Source organism: Macrotis lagotis, chromosome 2 (assembly GCF_037893015.1).
Source record: "Macrotis lagotis isolate mMagLag1 chromosome 2, bilby.v1.9.chrom.fasta, whole genome shotgun sequence".
Lineage (NCBI taxonomy): Eukaryota > Metazoa > Chordata > Mammalia > Peramelemorphia > Peramelidae > Macrotis > Macrotis lagotis.
Window position 1 is genome coordinate 33102405 of NC_133659.1, and position 15878 is coordinate 33118282.

At 46.0% G+C, this 15878-nt stretch overlaps 1 protein-coding gene across 1 annotated transcript in view; it reads right to left on the bottom strand.

Annotated features, from left to right (window-relative positions):
• The window catches only part of ARMH1 (armadillo like helical domain containing 1), a 62141-nt gene that overhangs the window by 35566 nt on the left and 10697 nt on the right, over window positions 1–15878 (bottom strand). Inside the window, exons 2-7 of the mRNA XM_074220857.1 lie at window positions 15217–15345; window positions 13935–14162; window positions 10493–10561; window positions 9899–10065; window positions 9462–9658; window positions 4336–4420 (exon numbers count right to left, since the gene is read on the bottom strand). Of these exons, the coding sequence (XP_074076958.1) occupies window positions 4336–4420; window positions 9462–9658; window positions 9899–10065; window positions 10493–10561; window positions 13935–14140 (724 nt within the window). The 5' untranslated portion in view covers window positions 14141–14162; window positions 15217–15345. The remainder of the gene's footprint in view (window positions 1–4335; window positions 4421–9461; window positions 9659–9898; window positions 10066–10492; window positions 10562–13934; window positions 14163–15216; window positions 15346–15878) is intronic.

Sequence of the window (15878 nt, forward strand, 5' to 3'; positions counted from 1 at the left end):
GGCTGGGTGGGGAGGGAGGCCAAAAGACACCCAGCCCAGGACCTGCCCTCAAGAACTGGTGCAGGTTAATTTTTTTTTTAACCTAGGATTTGGATAAAGGCATAGGTGGATAAGGGCCCCTCCTATTAAAGCTGGGAAGGATAAAGCTTACACACTAGTTGACAGCAATCCCAAAGGTCTAGGCCTGATCAGTGGGCTAGATCAAAGAAGATGAAACCTAACAGGGCTAAACATCAAGTTTTAAGTGTGCATTCAGTGTACATGAGAAGGAGGGCTGTGTTATCGGTAGAAATAACGTCAATGACAATACGTAGCTTTACAGCCTTTCATATAGGATCAAATGAAATGGTTTTTGTGAAGCATCAAGCATAGTTCCTAGCATACAGCAGGTGCTTAATGTATGATTATTCCATTACCATTCAGGAAGTTGTTTCAGATACTTTGGTTTTAAGGGGTCTCTGCCTCCCTCTGAAAATTGCTGTTCGAACTTCATTCTGTTTCCTTGGGCTACTCCCCATCCCACCCCTAATAGAATGTAAGCTGAGGGCAGGGACTGTGTAAAGTCTGTTTTCAGGTTTCAAAGTCTTTGAAGCGTTATTTTCTTTAAAAAAAATTATATTTATTTAAGGCAATGGGGTTGATTTGTCCAAGATCACACAGTTAGGTAACTATTAAGTTTCTGAATCTGGATTTGAACTCAGGTCCCCCTGACTCCAGGACTGGTGCTCTATCTATTGGACCACCTAGCTGCTCCCTTTGATGCACTTTGTTCAGTCATTTCAGTGACATCTGACTCTTCATGACCCCATTTGGGGTTTTCTTGGCAAAGATACTGGAGTGGTTTGCCATTTCCTTTTCCAGTTCCCTTGACAGATGAGGAAACTGAGGCAAGCAGGGTTAAGTGCTCAGGATCAAACAGTTGGCAAATGTCTGAACCTGAATTTGAACTCATATCTTTCTTTAAGCCTAGGGCTCTATCCACTGTGCCACCTAGCATCTTGAAGCCCTTTAATCACATTATTGCTTAACTTGAGGTCAATTCCATAGATATTCCTTGTCTATTTTACAGATTAGGAAACTGAGGCTCACATATCTAATGACAGAGGTAGAATGGGATCCTGGACTTTATTTTTTAAGTTCCTCCTTAAGTGCTCTTAGTTTACATTCTCCTGGGTGGGGAGTAGGCCAAGGAAACAGAAAGGATACTGTCCAATAATTTTCAGGGGGAGGCAGAGCCCCCTTAAAACCAGAGGGATCAGAAAAAGTTCCCTGTAGGAGAACTGAGCCTCTATGAATGAAGGGATTCTTGGAGGGGCAGATGGCATCAGATGGCATTCCAGATTTGTACAAAGGGACTGGAAAGAATTGTGCCTGAGGGGCACCCCGATGGATGGAACCCTGGTCCAGGAGTCAGAAAGATCTGAGTTCAAATTTAGCCTCAGACCCTTACTAGCTGTATGACCCTGGGAAGTCACTTAATCCTGACAGCCTCCAAAAAATAAAAATAAGAATAAAAGAGATATGTATGAAAAAGCATGCAGGCTACCTTTGGGTTGACCTCTAGAGTACAAGAAAGGAAATACTGTGAGATAAAGCTGGAAGGAGAGCTGTAGCCACAGAATGGAGGTGCTGCTTCATCCAGGAAGTCATAGGAAGTTCCTGAGCGGCGAGTCATGATCAGTCTTCTACTTTATGAGGAGACCCTGTGCAGAGGGAAGAGCCTGGAGGCAAGGAGACCAAATAGGAGACTGCCACAGTACCCCAGCTGAGAGGCAATGGAGATCTGAATGAGGCTGGTGGCTGACGGGGAGAGCAGGGGGCCACCCCAGAGATGTAGAAAAGGTGAAATGGGGAGTCTGGAGATAGCCAAGTTTAGGGGAAAAGATAATGAATTCTGTTCTGGACATCAAAGAAGAAGAGCTAAGGGCTAAGAAGGGACATTGCAGAGAAGTCAACTGAGGCTGGGTGTAGGGTCTCTTCCAAGGCCCTCCTGGCATTCCCTCCATCTTCTAATTTCACACCTTCCACTCCCCCCCATCCATTTAACCATCAAGTCCTATTGATTCTTATTTCACAGCGTTTCTTTCATTATGTCATCTCCTACTCAAGAATTTTCAATGGCTCTCTCCTTCCTACAGATTAAAGTAAATTCCCTTAGCTGGCCTTTGAAGCCCTTTATAACCTGGTCTCAACTTACCTTTGCAGATACTCGACATATCCCCTACCTGACTCCTCCCCTCTGACCTAATTTTGAGCTAACTAGCCTCTAGATCAGCATCAAATTCAATGTTTTTAAAAATAGATTTCCATCTCTACTTAGTAAGTGATAGAATATATTTTATGTTCTTTTCCTTTTTAAAATAATTTTTTTCAGTTACCAAGTCCTTTTTTCTTCCACCTCCCATCACACACTAAATAAAAGAAAGAAAAAAAAATAGAACCCTTCTGTCTTATAAACATAGACAAGCAAAGCAAATTCCTATGTTGTCCTCGTCCAAAAATTCTGCATTATACTTTCTGATCTCTAGGCCTTTGCTCATGCCATTCCCTTGACTCACTTTGCCTCTTCCTTTTTGAAGCCTTCCCTGATTACCAGACTGGACTTGCTTACCCTCCTCCTGCCTCTTGAGCCCTGGCCAGCTTCATTGTCTCAAGCAGGGCCCTTCTTTCATGCTGGGGTATGGTCTGGGGGAGGACAGGTAATACTTGTCCTTTCATAAACAGGCATATGGATTAACCTGCCATCGTTCATTCTGGGGTTCCAATTTTTTTTTGGTTTTCTTAATTTTATTTTTAATTCTCATTTTGTACAAATGTTTTTTTTACATTAATAAAATATTCTTGTTTAAGAATAAACAAAATACCCCTCCCCCCATGAATATAGACTTGCTTGGGGGATAAAGGGGAGAGGAAAAAAAGTTAAAATTAAAAAAAAGAATAATAGTAATAATTGTAGGTATGGCCAGGTGGCGCAATGGACGAAGCACCAGCCCTGGAGCCACGAGCACCCGAGCCCACATCCAGCCCCATAGACCCAACAATCACCCAGCCGTGTGACATGCAAGCCACCTGATCCCCACTGCCCTGAAAAAACCAAAAAAAAAAAAAAAAAAAAAAGAAAGAAAAAAAGACCCAAAATAAAATAAAATAGTAATAATAGTAGGGGCGGCTGGGTGGCAGACAGAGCATTGGCCCTTGAGCCAGGAGCACCTGGGTCCAAATCCGGCCCCAGACACCCAATGATCACCCTGCTATGTGGCCCCAGGCAGGCCCCCCAGCCCCATTTGTCCTGAACCCTCCCCCAAATAATAATAATAATCAAAAATGTGCTTGAGTCTTTGTTCCAACACCAACCACTCTGTCATGGGTGAATCACGTTTTTTATGATAAGTCCATCACCAAAGTTACTTCCATATTTTTCCAACGTTGCCATTGCTGATCGCAACTCCCTCCTTTCTTATTTCTCCACTACCATGTACTATAATTTCTCTCTCCTTTCACTCTGACTCTGCTGTAGGTTCGCTGAGTGGCTCAGCAGACAGATCCCTGGTCCTGGGGCCAAGAAGCCCTGAGCCCCCATACCACCCCTTAGGCCCAGAATCCTCCTGGCCCTATGGTTGGGGTTCCAATTTTAAATGTGGGTTGGGGGCCTAACTTTACATTGCCCCAGGAGGGCCCTGCCCTGCTGGAAGGGATCATGGGCCAAAGCTAACCTGTTATGTTGGGCTTGTTGTAATGGGCTAAGCAGGTGTGGACAGGACATGAGTCTGAGGCTCGGGGAAGGGGAAGGTGAGGGGATGAGGGCATAGAGAACAACTCTTCCTTGTTCCTGAGGATCCCTGAATGAAGCCAACCATCTAAGGGGTGAGCAATGACAGGGGATGCCTCCCAAACACCTGGTCCTAGGCAGCTGAGGGAGCAATTTAGAAACCTGAATTAGGGGACTCCTTTTTCTTTTCCCTCCCTTGAACTTGGCTCTCCCTACTTCAGTCCATTAGCTGAGCCCAGGCTGAGGAGGACCTGCCCAGGTGGTTGGCTTCACTCAGGGATTCTCAGGAACAGGTAGAACCAAATCTCCACTTCCTCACCCCCTCAGGTCCTCGCACACCTTCCTCCCCCCAACCCCTGAAGCAGAAGGTCAACCCTTACCTGCTGAACGTTCCCAGGTTAGATCTGGCTCCTGAATCCCCTCCCAAGCCTGTACTAGGCCTCCCTTATCCATCATGTCAGGCCTCATTTATCTACCCCTCCATCTGGTATTGCTCCCCCAACCTGCCTTGACTGATCCCCAACCAGACCAAGAGAATCCAAGCAGGTGGGCAAGTGCCCTCCTACCTTCATACTGGACTTCCAGGTTCATGGTACGCAGGACCTTCATTAGGAAATCCACTATGGCAGGGTGCACTTTCCCCACAATGGCCTGAAGGGACAGAGAACAGAGTAAAATGGTGACTTTTGGACACTAATGCCTCTCAAAGCAATGAACCGAAAGCTGGGAACCTCAATTCCAGACTCTGACAAGCAGGGTGACATCTTGGACAAGTCTGTTTGTGCCTCAGTTTTCTCATCTGTTAAATGGGAAGGAAAATGAAAGCCTAACCTCACTCGCAGAGGGGTAATGAGGAAAGTGTGAGAGACCTTGACTTTCTGGGCAACAAAAGAGTGAGTCCTTAGACTTTTAGTTCTTGGCTTTTATATTTTATTTATTTTATTTTATTTTATTTTATTTTGAGCAAGGATCAGAGACTAGTATCTGGGAATGAATTTCCCATGTAAGAATTCCTGAGTGTGAATTCTCCCAGGAGAAAGTGTCCTGAATAACTTGAATATTAGAGAATGAGTAGGATTCTCATCATTGGAAACCTGACAAAGGTTGTGTGATGGTGGGGCAAGACATCTGGGCCTTGTTCACTTGGTTCTTGTCTTGAGTTCCTCAGGCAGTGTGGGTCCCAAAGGAATGGGAAGTATTTGTCCCACAATCCTACAAAGTGTCTTTACCTTCAGGGGTGGGATAAAGTCTGATGAGGCTAAGGGCCCCTATTCATGGTTCTGTCTCATGGGTCATGGGGATGGTGCTCATGAGTCCAGGGAACTCTTTGTTGTATTCTATATATTTTCTGTTAGTAGAGGAAAAAAATATTGTCCCAGATCTTGGTATCTTCCCTGAGCACTTCTGTGGGAGGGAAGGGGAGCTTAGATACAAGCCATATGTCTTTCTAATTCAGATTTCTCCAATTTGGTGAAAGCAATGAACTAAAGAAAGAGATTCATTCTTGGGACCAATCCTCCCCAAAGGAGCAGGAAGAATCCAGAAAAATCTCTGAATAGATGTTCCCCAACATGTAGGTAAAGGAGTCTCCAGTTCCTATACCAACACATACATCTCACAATGTAGAACAATAGCTTTTATTTCACCCCCACAGAAGATTCAAAAAACGAGAAGGATTCAAGGGAGCCCATGACCCAGGACTTGGCTCCCTTTACAAGGGACTTGCTTAGGGTCTATTGGGGCTATGCTCTGAGCTTTTATCAAAGCTGTATTCCCTGCAGAAAACTTTACACAGCCCCTCCAAGAGGACTGCCCTTTGATTTGGGCTTGCTTCTAGGAATATTGGACAAGCAATCCCCTTCTTAGAAAACCTCCACTGCCTAAGTAATGGTGATGGGATCTGCTACCCAGTTTCTACCACTTATTGTATAGTAAGTTAACACATGTAAAATGCTTTGCAAACCATAAAGCATCATGCCAGTGTTAGCCATTAGCATTATTAGTTACCATCAATCAATAAGTGTGGGCTCCCTAAGGAGAACCTTTCAGTAATTTTTTCTGAATGGCCATATAAACCCCTTCATTGCTAGAGACAAATTTGCCTAATACAGTCATTTGTTTGATGTCTGTCAGCTTTGTTGACTGGGGTCAGCTAGGCAGCTGGTGGCCAAGTAAATACAGCTCAGGAAGAACAGAGTTCAAATCCAGCTTTGGGCATTTGGTAGCTGTGTGATCCTGGGCAAGTCTCTTCAATGCTGTCTGCCTCAGTTTCCTTAACTGTAAAATGGACATAATGATGGCTACCTCCCAGGGCCAGTTGCAAATGAGATTATATTTATGAGATACTATTATATGGACTTAAAGTACCATATAAATGCAAACTGTTATGATGATTGACCTTTGCTCATGGAAATCCTTTGAATCCCAGTCTTGGGTCTCTGCTGTTTCACAGGTCTATGCAAGGCAGACAGATGTGATATATGATTTGTGGGACCCCTCCTCCTGCCTCTTCCCAGCTCATCTGGTCTCAGAAGGCGAGTCTCTAGTCTTTCTCTACCATGTCTCAGACGACTTCTCATTCTGGTTGATTCTACCTCTGGACTTATCATTGCCTTCACTCTTATGGTCCCTTCTTCTCACTGGATAATTCCCCCCATTGTCCACATTTTGAGGGATATGCCCATTCTTCATTATCAACATTAACTATTATTATTTTGCTTGTTTTCCTTGAAATGGAGAATGACTTCTTATGCTAGTAATCACAGAACTAAAATAAAGAAAGAAGCTGGTACCCCAGATTAGTAAGGCAGGATAACAGAGAGGTATCCTGGAGCATTTACAATCCCTAGGCCCAGATGCCCAACATCCAAAATGCTGAAAGAACTGGTTGAATTTGCTGGAGACACTGATGGGGATATTGAAAGTTCATGGAGAATGGAGGAGATACTATAGGGCAAAGGTTATCTCAATTTTCCAAAAAGAAATAGAAGAGTCTTCAAGTTTTAGGCAAGTGAACTTGATGTCAATTCCTGGGAAAATTCTAGAAAGCATCATTAAAGAGATGCCTCTTTTGTGTGTGTGTGTCCCCAGCACTTCACTTAATGTTGGGCTGGGGAGAGGGTGAACAATTCCAGTTCCATTATCAAACAAAACTTCCTTAACAATGAGAGTTGTCCAAAGTAGCCTGGGCCACTTAGGTGTTGGTAGGTTCCCCTCCATGGAGGTGTTTGGGTACAGGCTAGAAGACCACTTGCTGGGTATGTTAAAAATGGGAATTCCTTTGGTGTATGATTGGGTACCAGGCTCTTCTGACTCTCAAATCCAGTTATATATATGTATGCCGTTCACTTTTTATCATTGTTAGGTGAAATGTTCTTAAATTATTTCTATAATCATTTTCCCATTAAACTTTGACTTCACGATGCCAATCAATCCTTAACATTCATAGCCTCATCTTCCTCCTAGGTAATCTTTGTGATATGATCACTGTCTCTCAAAAATCTCTCTCCCCTTAGATGGTTTTTTCTCTGAAAGGTGACAAAGCTGTTCTTGCAATTTAATTGACCTTGGGGTTTAAAGTTCAATGTTCCCTCATGGATGGTCTGTTAATACAGATTCATGGTTGCCTAAGGATACACAAGACCTACCCAATGTGGAGTCGCGTCTCTTTTAGACTTAGCAGATGGCCAAAAATACCCTGCCCTGCTGACCAGACATATTTCCACATGGAGATTGGGCTAGGTACTAGAGTGTCCTTTGAATGAAAATCTTTGATTATGGGGGCCATTATGTGCAAAGCATTGTCCTAAGAGTTGGAGATACAAATAAGAGAACTAATGGGGGGGACAATCTACATGGAAGGTTTCAGTCATAAGTCAGATGGAAAGATCCCATGATCCTTAGGATGTTGCTTTACTGATGAAATCATATCATTTTCTGAAGTTGAACCATTTGACATTTGCAAGGGCATTAGTGCTGAGAACTTTTATTTTCTGAGTTTTAATAGCAGCACAAGCAGAAATGGTTTCCATGGTCCATCTTCCCAGGCTGATGGCTATGAGGGCCAGACTAGAGGTGGGGCTGTTGATTTGGGGGAGCAGGGGGCTGCTACTCCCAGGGCTCTCGAGAGTGCCCACTTGTTGGTGGCAAGTTGTCAGTAACTGTATTGGTGATGGCAGAGAAAGTGGGGCCCTTCTCCACAATGATTTCTCCCTTCTCTGATGGCAGCAGATGTTGGGCTAGAGGAAGGACTGTGGTTTGGAAGACATTTGCTACTGCCAGAGCTCTTGGGTTCTGGGTCCTGGGCATTCTCCCAGATAGAGATGAGGGGTTGGGATGCATGCCTCCAACTTCAAGGTGCCTCGGTACTTCAGTGAGGTTAGCTTGCTAATTCCTTCTGTTCATTTGTCTGACGAGGCAACTGAGGCAAATAGGGTGAAGTGACTTGCCCAGAATCACACAGTCAGAAAGGTCGGTTTTGAACTCAGGAACATGAATTTTCCTAATTCCAAACATCCACTGCACCACCTAGCTGCCTCCATATTTAAATATTTGGCCAATATTTCATTTCCTAGACTAGCTAATAATAATAGTAGCAATTATATAGCGATTTAAGGTTTGCAAAGCCCTTTACAAATATTATCTTGTGATGGAAACTGAGGAAAAAGGGGAAAACGTCTTATGGTAAGATGCCAAATTAGGGCTGGGGAAAACCAGTGAAGTTTCTTGAGGTTGTCAGCCCTGGGAAGAGAAATTAGTTTGGGCTCAATTTGTATAGGAGAGGTGTTTGAGTAGAGTCCCACCTGGTGGCTAACGTTGATACTGCAGTCTAGCTAATTCAACACCCTTGCCAAGCTTTTCCCCTAAGTGATGCCAGTATTCTAAATGAAAACCACATGATAGGTATTTTCTTGCCCCCTCCCCACCTACAGATAGCACATTTTAGAACACGTAATAGGATCAGCTATTTCTTTAATTGCCCAGAGTTAATAATCCCCTCAGAAATCAGAAATCAGAAATAGAAACCTCTCTCTTGATTTCTCTGGCTGCTCAGAAGTCTTCTTTTCTGATTTCCTTTATGAAACCAAAATAACTAGTCTCGGACACTGAGAGCTGGAATGAACCATGAGTGCTCCTGATAGGATCATCTATGTTTAGAACTGGAAGGGGTCTCTGTAGGGGTCCTCTTGCCCTCCCTCTCTCTATTTTATGGGTCAGACACTGACATCCAGAGAGATCAATGGTCCAAAGTCACAAGGGTACATACAGCAAGCCATTGAGCTTGCTTCTGAATATGTGTGGGCTATCTCCTTTCCCAAGGCAAACAGGGTTAAGTGGCTTGCCCAAGGCCACACAACTAGGTAATTATTAAGTGTCTGAGACTGGATTTGAACCCAGGTACTCCTGACTCCAGGGCTGGTGCTTTATCCACTGTACTACCTAGCCACCCCCCAGCTCTATTTTTGTATTGGAGAAAATGGAAACTAGAAGAGAGGGAGTGGCTGTATCCAAGCTTCCAGTTTCATGCCATCCTCACCAAACAAAGCTGCTTCCTCCCCCAGATGGAGTCCTCTGGTACTTTTGTTCATCTACTTCCAAGTGGCTGGAGGCAGGACCCTGGCCTCATAGAGCCGTCAGGGCTATGTGGGATGATTTCTCTGCATTTCCAAAGAAACAGGACAGGGATGCTCACCTGGGCTATCCTGAGTGTCTGAAGTGACAACTGCTGGGCTTTGGGGGAAGCACAAGGTATCAGAGCGATGAGGCCTTTGTACACTTGGTTCTGATACTTGGGGTTCCCATGGACTAAAGAGTCCAGGAGGATTTGCACCTCTTTCTGGCTATCTTCAGATTGGGACTTTGCCATAAATTCTGCAATAGACCTCACACCTGGAGCATAGGGAAGAAACACAAGCCTCATGGGGTCTGCAGTAGAGAATCAGATTCCCTGGGTCATCTCTGCCCCACCCCCACCCCCACAGAGGGAAGCCAAGGCCAAGGCTCCTGGGCTGGGGCTGCTCTGGCCACTTGGGGCCTTGGTTCTAGCAGGGGCTACCCATGGGCATCCAGGTGACTGGCAGCACCCCACTCTGGAGACCTCTGGGCAGTCACAGCCCACCCTCTGCTTACCATAGCTCTCACAGATGAGCTCCTTGTACTTCCGTCCACAATTGGCGATTATCTGGAGCAGCAGGACGGCCTCCTTTTTGCTCTCCTCCTTTATTTTCTCCTGGCCCAGGATTTCCAAAAGGGTTAAAACTCCTCCAACTTCAAGGAACTCCACAAGGTACCGATTACTGCCCAAGACAGTCACAAAGCACACACAAAAAAGTTTCAGTTGCCAACTTTTTAGCAGGGCATCTGTCCTGAAAGATCCCAAAGGAGTTTCCATGATGGCCTGGCCTTTCTCTTCTGGGAAATGATTCTCACTGGGGGGCCAGAGCCTGGTTTTGGAGCCTCCTTTGTCATTTACTGCCTGAGTGATCTTGGGGAAGTTCCTACCTCTCTATAAGCCTCAGTTTCCTTTTCTGTAAAATGGGATTGGAGAGGAAAAAAGGGAGCTTAGATGATCCTTCAGGATTTTTTTCTGCTGTATATCAGGGACTAGCCCGGCTCTGCAAAGTCTCTTGTCCCTGATCCCATTTGTAACATTTCAGGAGCTTGGGCTTTGACCCAGAGCCAAAGGTCCCTCCCTTTCCCTTTTGAGATGGCCTCCAGACTCACCAGCTCACAGCAGAGAGGAAGATGCCAATGGACTTCAGCAGTGTATTTAAGCAGATCCCAGTCATATAGCTGGATGACCCATTAAAGGAGGAACCTTGGAGGTAGCATTGCTCATTACCCCTAGGTAGGGCACTGTGCTCCTACCTCTCCCACCCCAGCTACCCTGGTGGCAGGCTGTCAGCAATGGAGGGGAGGTAAGTTAGAGCCTTTCTGCTAAGGAGGGGTTTCTTGCCCACCATCTCCTATCCCACACAATTCTCACTCCCCTGATCATTCAGTGCTAACTTCTTTGTAAAGGGTCATTTTATTTATTTATTTATTTGCTTGTTTATTTATTTATTTATTTATTTATTTATTTAAGGTTTTTACAGAACAACTGAGGTTAAGTGGCTTGCCCAAGGCCACACAGCTAGGTAATTATTAAGTGTCTTAGACTGTATTTGAACCCAGGTACTCCTGACTCCAGGGCCGGTGCTTTATCCACTACACCATCTAGCCACCCCGTAAAGGGTCATTTTAAAAAATCATATTGAGATTGAGTTGAAGGAAAGTATATAAAACATCTCCAGATGGGGCTGCACCAGAGGAGCTCTGCTGGAAGCTGCAAGGAAGACTGGTCTTCACCAGACTGGTTTGAGAGTTCTTGGATGTCCATAAAGGGTGGGCTTGGGGTTATGGAGACAAAAGAACTCTTGAGGAACTTCCCACTTTACTAAAGAAATCCCTTTAAAAATTTCTCTTATGCATTTCTTTCCTATCTCATGGTTTTCTTCCTTTTCCCTTAATCCTAATTCCTCATACAGAAAATGACTGATCTGTAAACATAAACATGTTAAACACAAATGTGTATGGACAATATTCACCTGACTGTTCGTGGCTGAGGGGAGGTGGGTGGGAAGGGAGGGTGGAAGGAAATTGTGTCTCTTAAAATATGCATATGCATAAAGGTGAATGTCATTTAAAAAATAAAATATCAATTAGGGAAAAAAAAGAAATCTCTTCACCTCTCTGGACCTTCTGAAGATGGCCTCCATGGTCCTTTTTTAGCTCAAGCCTCCCCTCTGTATCCTGAGTCCCACCCCTTGCATCTGAATGCTTTATATACTTTTCATCAACTCAATCTCAATATGATTTTTTAAAATGACCCTTTACGAAGAAGTCAACAAAGAATGATCAGGAGAGTGAAAGCTGTGTAGATGTGGGATGGAGGACAGGAAGGCTGGTCAAGGAACAGGACTCAGCTTTCCCAGAGAGCTGCAATGCAGTCCCTGAGATGGAAAGATTATGGAACAGTGTGTGTGGGGGGGTTTGGGGGTTTGGAGGTGTGTGGGTAGGTAATGGCTACTCAGCTAAGGACCTTTGGTTGGGGTAACATGTGAGTGGACCAGGCTGGGAAGGAGAGATTACCTTTTTCCTCAGCCCAGCTGGCTCCCCACCCTTGTGGCCTCCCCAGTCTGACCCGCCCCCCCCCCCCCCAGCCTCCAGGAGAAAATGAAAGTCCAGAGAGAGGGGACCTGACATCAGACTAATGAGTCTTTGAGCAGGACTCAACCCCAGGGCTTCTGATTCCAAGTGGAGCACTCTTTCGCTCTCTACTTCCCAGGATCCAGGCTCCGTCTCACCATCACAGAAGTCTCTGGTTGGCAGGGACCTCAGGGGCATCTACTCAACCTCAACAAGAACCATCCTTTCTCCAACATGCCTGAAAAGGGGCCATCTGGCTTGGCGACTACCCTTCAGGTACAAATGATCCTGTGGGACCCTTCCATCAAAAGAGATTATCCCCCAATTCTAGCCCATAGGAGATAGTTTCATGAGCTACATTGACCAATAAAATGCATTTCCTACTGGACAAGCTTAGCTAGCCCCAGGACTCCCAGGATTAGAGATGGTGGGGACCTTCTGGAGATGAGTTTTGCTGTCCATGGCTGGGCTGGGCCTTCCAGCAGACCCCCAGAGCTGATGCTTTTCCAGCTAATGGGACCTGCCAGAACTTGAAAATGTTTGGGAATATGAGGAAGGCTGAACATTGAAAGAGAAGGGTTCTTTTTTCCCCTCTGCCCCATCTCTAGGTCTTCCCTGCAGGCCCTCCAGACATCACCATCCTCTCAGTTCTGGTTTCTCCTGACTTTGCTCGGCCTCCTTTGTTGGGTCAGCATCCACATCATGCTTCTCTCTGGGGTGGGGGGGGCTTTGGAAAATGTTCAGTATCTTTCCCCTTCCCATACTTTGAGCAGGCTCTTTGCCTCTCATCTGCATTCTCCTAAGGATTGGTTTCTCTATTCCAGATTTTTCCATTCTCCAGTCCATTTCCGCTCAGGTGGCAAGTGGATCTTCCTAAAGCATAGGTCTAGGGCGTGCAAGGTAGCAGAGTGGATAGAAGACCAGGCCTAGAGTCAGGAAGACTCCTCTTCATGAGTTCAAATACTGCCCCAGATTCTTAAAAGCTGTGTGACCCTGGGTAAATCATTTCAACCTGTTTTCCTCAGTTGGCTCATCTGTAAAATGACCTGGAGAAGGAAGTGGCAAACCATTCAGTATCTTTGCCAAGAAAACTCCAAAGGGGGTCATGAAGAACCAGATAAGACTGAACTGACTGGACACCAACATAAAAGCAGTCTGACTCCCTCCTGGTTGGCTCTTCCTCTCTTCCTCATCCCTTTTACTTAATAAACTCTGGTGACTCCCTATCGCCTTCAGAATCAAACATAAAAATATAAAATCTTTTCTTTGGTATTCAAAGTCCTTCATAACCTGACCCTCCTACCTTTCCAGGCTTTTTATATTTAACATGCCTCCATGTACTCTGATCCAGCAACAATGGCTTCATGGATGTGTCTTGAATGAGACACTCTATCTCCTGCCTCCAGGTATTTTCCGTTCACTGTACCTCCCACCTAGAATGACCTCCCTTCTCATCTGGCCTCTCCCTCTGATTGGCTGGTCCTCCAGTCTCCTTTTGCTTCTTCTCTGGAACCCGACCCAGCTGACTTCTCTCTAGAAGACTGTCTACCTTACCCCACGGCTCTTCTTGCTAAATCTCCCGTTAGAATATAAACTCCTTGAGGGCAGGGACTTCATTTCTGTTTGTATTTGGATCCCAGGAGCTTAGCACAGAGACTGACTCAGAGTAAGAGCTTAATAAAAGTTTCTGACTATTGCTGACTAGAGCACACTCCCTCTGACTGAGGAAGATGATTTGGGGGCACTCTGTTGCAGCATCCCCCCAAACTTCCTCTCAAAGCTTCCTTTGGAGCTCAACACCCTGTACATTGTAGGCACTAAATAGATGGTTATTGACTTGAATGGCACAGAGGGTGCCCTGCTTCTTCCAGGCTCTGGCAGTGGCACACAAGGCCACTTTCCAAAGCCTGAGGCTTCAGTCTGCCCCTTTTCCAGACCCAGCATCTCAAGACACAAGAGCCAGGGCTGCAAAGGATACGAGAGACGCAGCCATGTGGTCAGCCGCAGCAGGAACAAGCTGGCCCCTTGGGAAAACTCCTGCTCCAGCTGAGGGGCTGTTTTGCCTTGGTTGAGTCTGATGAACCTGTCCAGCATGAGGCTTCTGCCAGTCCTGTCCGCATTGTCCCACTCTTTGAGGAAGCTCAGTAGCCGGCTGATGGCTGCCTGCTCCTTGATGGAGGCCATGAGTCTAGGACCCTCAGCAAACCTGTGGCCAAAGGGAGGCAAGCCTGTAAGCCATCAAGACAGAGTCCACTTGGGTACCCAAGGTCCCCAGGAGGTACTCTTGCTATCACTGAAGCATCCAGCACCTCAACCTTCAAAGGGCCACCCTATTTCTGCTGTGGGCTCACAGGACTCTCTAGCACTCAAGAAGACGGCCAACCCCCCTCCCTTCAGCTCGGGTAAGGGCCAAGTCACTCCCCATTAGGCTCCTTCAGAGAGGGGTGCCCACAGGGTAGGAAGAGGGCAGCCAAGAGTGGGGAAGGGTTTTCCCCACCCCCTCTTTTTTTCTTTTTCTTTTTCCCCTCTGAAGAAGTTAATCTAGGAGCAGGGCTGGGGGAAGTTTCTGTTTCCTCATTGGTTTAATGGACTGTAGCTTGTAGGAGGCTGTGTCCTTGGTAGAATGTTTTCAGTGTATCCTTTGGGGGAGGGAAGGTCTAAAATAAACCCGTTTTCCAAAAATAGTTGTGATGGAAAGTGTTATTACCCATAACCAATGTTAGTGGTGATGGGCGTGAGACGGGCGTTCCTCTTGTGACTACTAGATGACTGAAAGTCATATTTCACATTACTGTGGGCCTGCCTGTGATTTACAGAATATTTGGGCAACATTGCTCGCAGGGGCCCCCGTTGGTATGGAAGGAACAGCTTGAGAGCAGGGAGACGCGCATCATACTGAGACCGCTCCACCTTGGATTTACAGCCCCATAAACTGCCTCTGCACCCTCACCAGAGATCTAGTTAAAAGGACTTTACCGTCTGAAACACCCTAAAATTGATTCTAAATGAACATTTCCTTCTGAGGATTTGTGATATTGATGGGCCCCTGCTCTCAGCATTTTATTTGGAAGCAATGATCTGCCCTGTGAGGAGGCACCTGTGTGGATGCATGGTCACCTGTCCTTGCCAGGCACAATGCTGGTGCCCTCCTCCTGCCCAGAGGACACTTGGGAGTGAGGGGGGGAGAAGTTTGAAAGCAGTTGATAATGGGCTCTGGAACCCGAGCAGGAAAGCCCCCCTAAATGCCTGGAGGTACATACCTGTGGAGAGAAAACCTGGAAAATAGTTTTTAGGCAGGTGTAGATAGAGCAGCAGCCAGCCTGGTCCCCACAAGGTAAGAGCAGGTGGAGCAAGCCCCTCAGCAACTCTCTGCCCCCTACTCTCTTCTTCTGTAAAGAAATTGATTGGTCAAGAGACAGAAGACCCTGGAGGCCACATGTGCCACCCCAGGTCAGATCATCTCTCTCAGGGGATTGTCTAGCCTGGGCCACCACCTCTCTGGACAGGTGACCTGTTCCACTCTCAGATGGCTCTCATGCTGAGCAAGTGACCAAGGTCTGTTAGCCTATGAACTGGGGATGAGAGCTCCTAAGCTCCCAATAATAGAAAAGGCTTGAAGGTTCATCAAGTGGATTGGGTATTTCTATGATTTTAATCTTATTGATGAAGATACATGGGAAGGGGTTGATGAGCGAGGTGAACTTTTCATACAGTTGTGGGAAGTTTCTTCTGACATCCATCTCTTCCCTCATGGTTCTTGCTTCTTGCCCTTGGGCTGATCCCTCCCCATAGAAGAGCCCTTCACACACTTGGACACAGCTCTCAGATCCTCCTTTATGTGTGTGTGTGTATGTGTGTCTAGATATGTGTATGTGTGTATATCGTGAGTCTGAGAGTGTGTGTGTGTGTGTGTGTGTGTGTG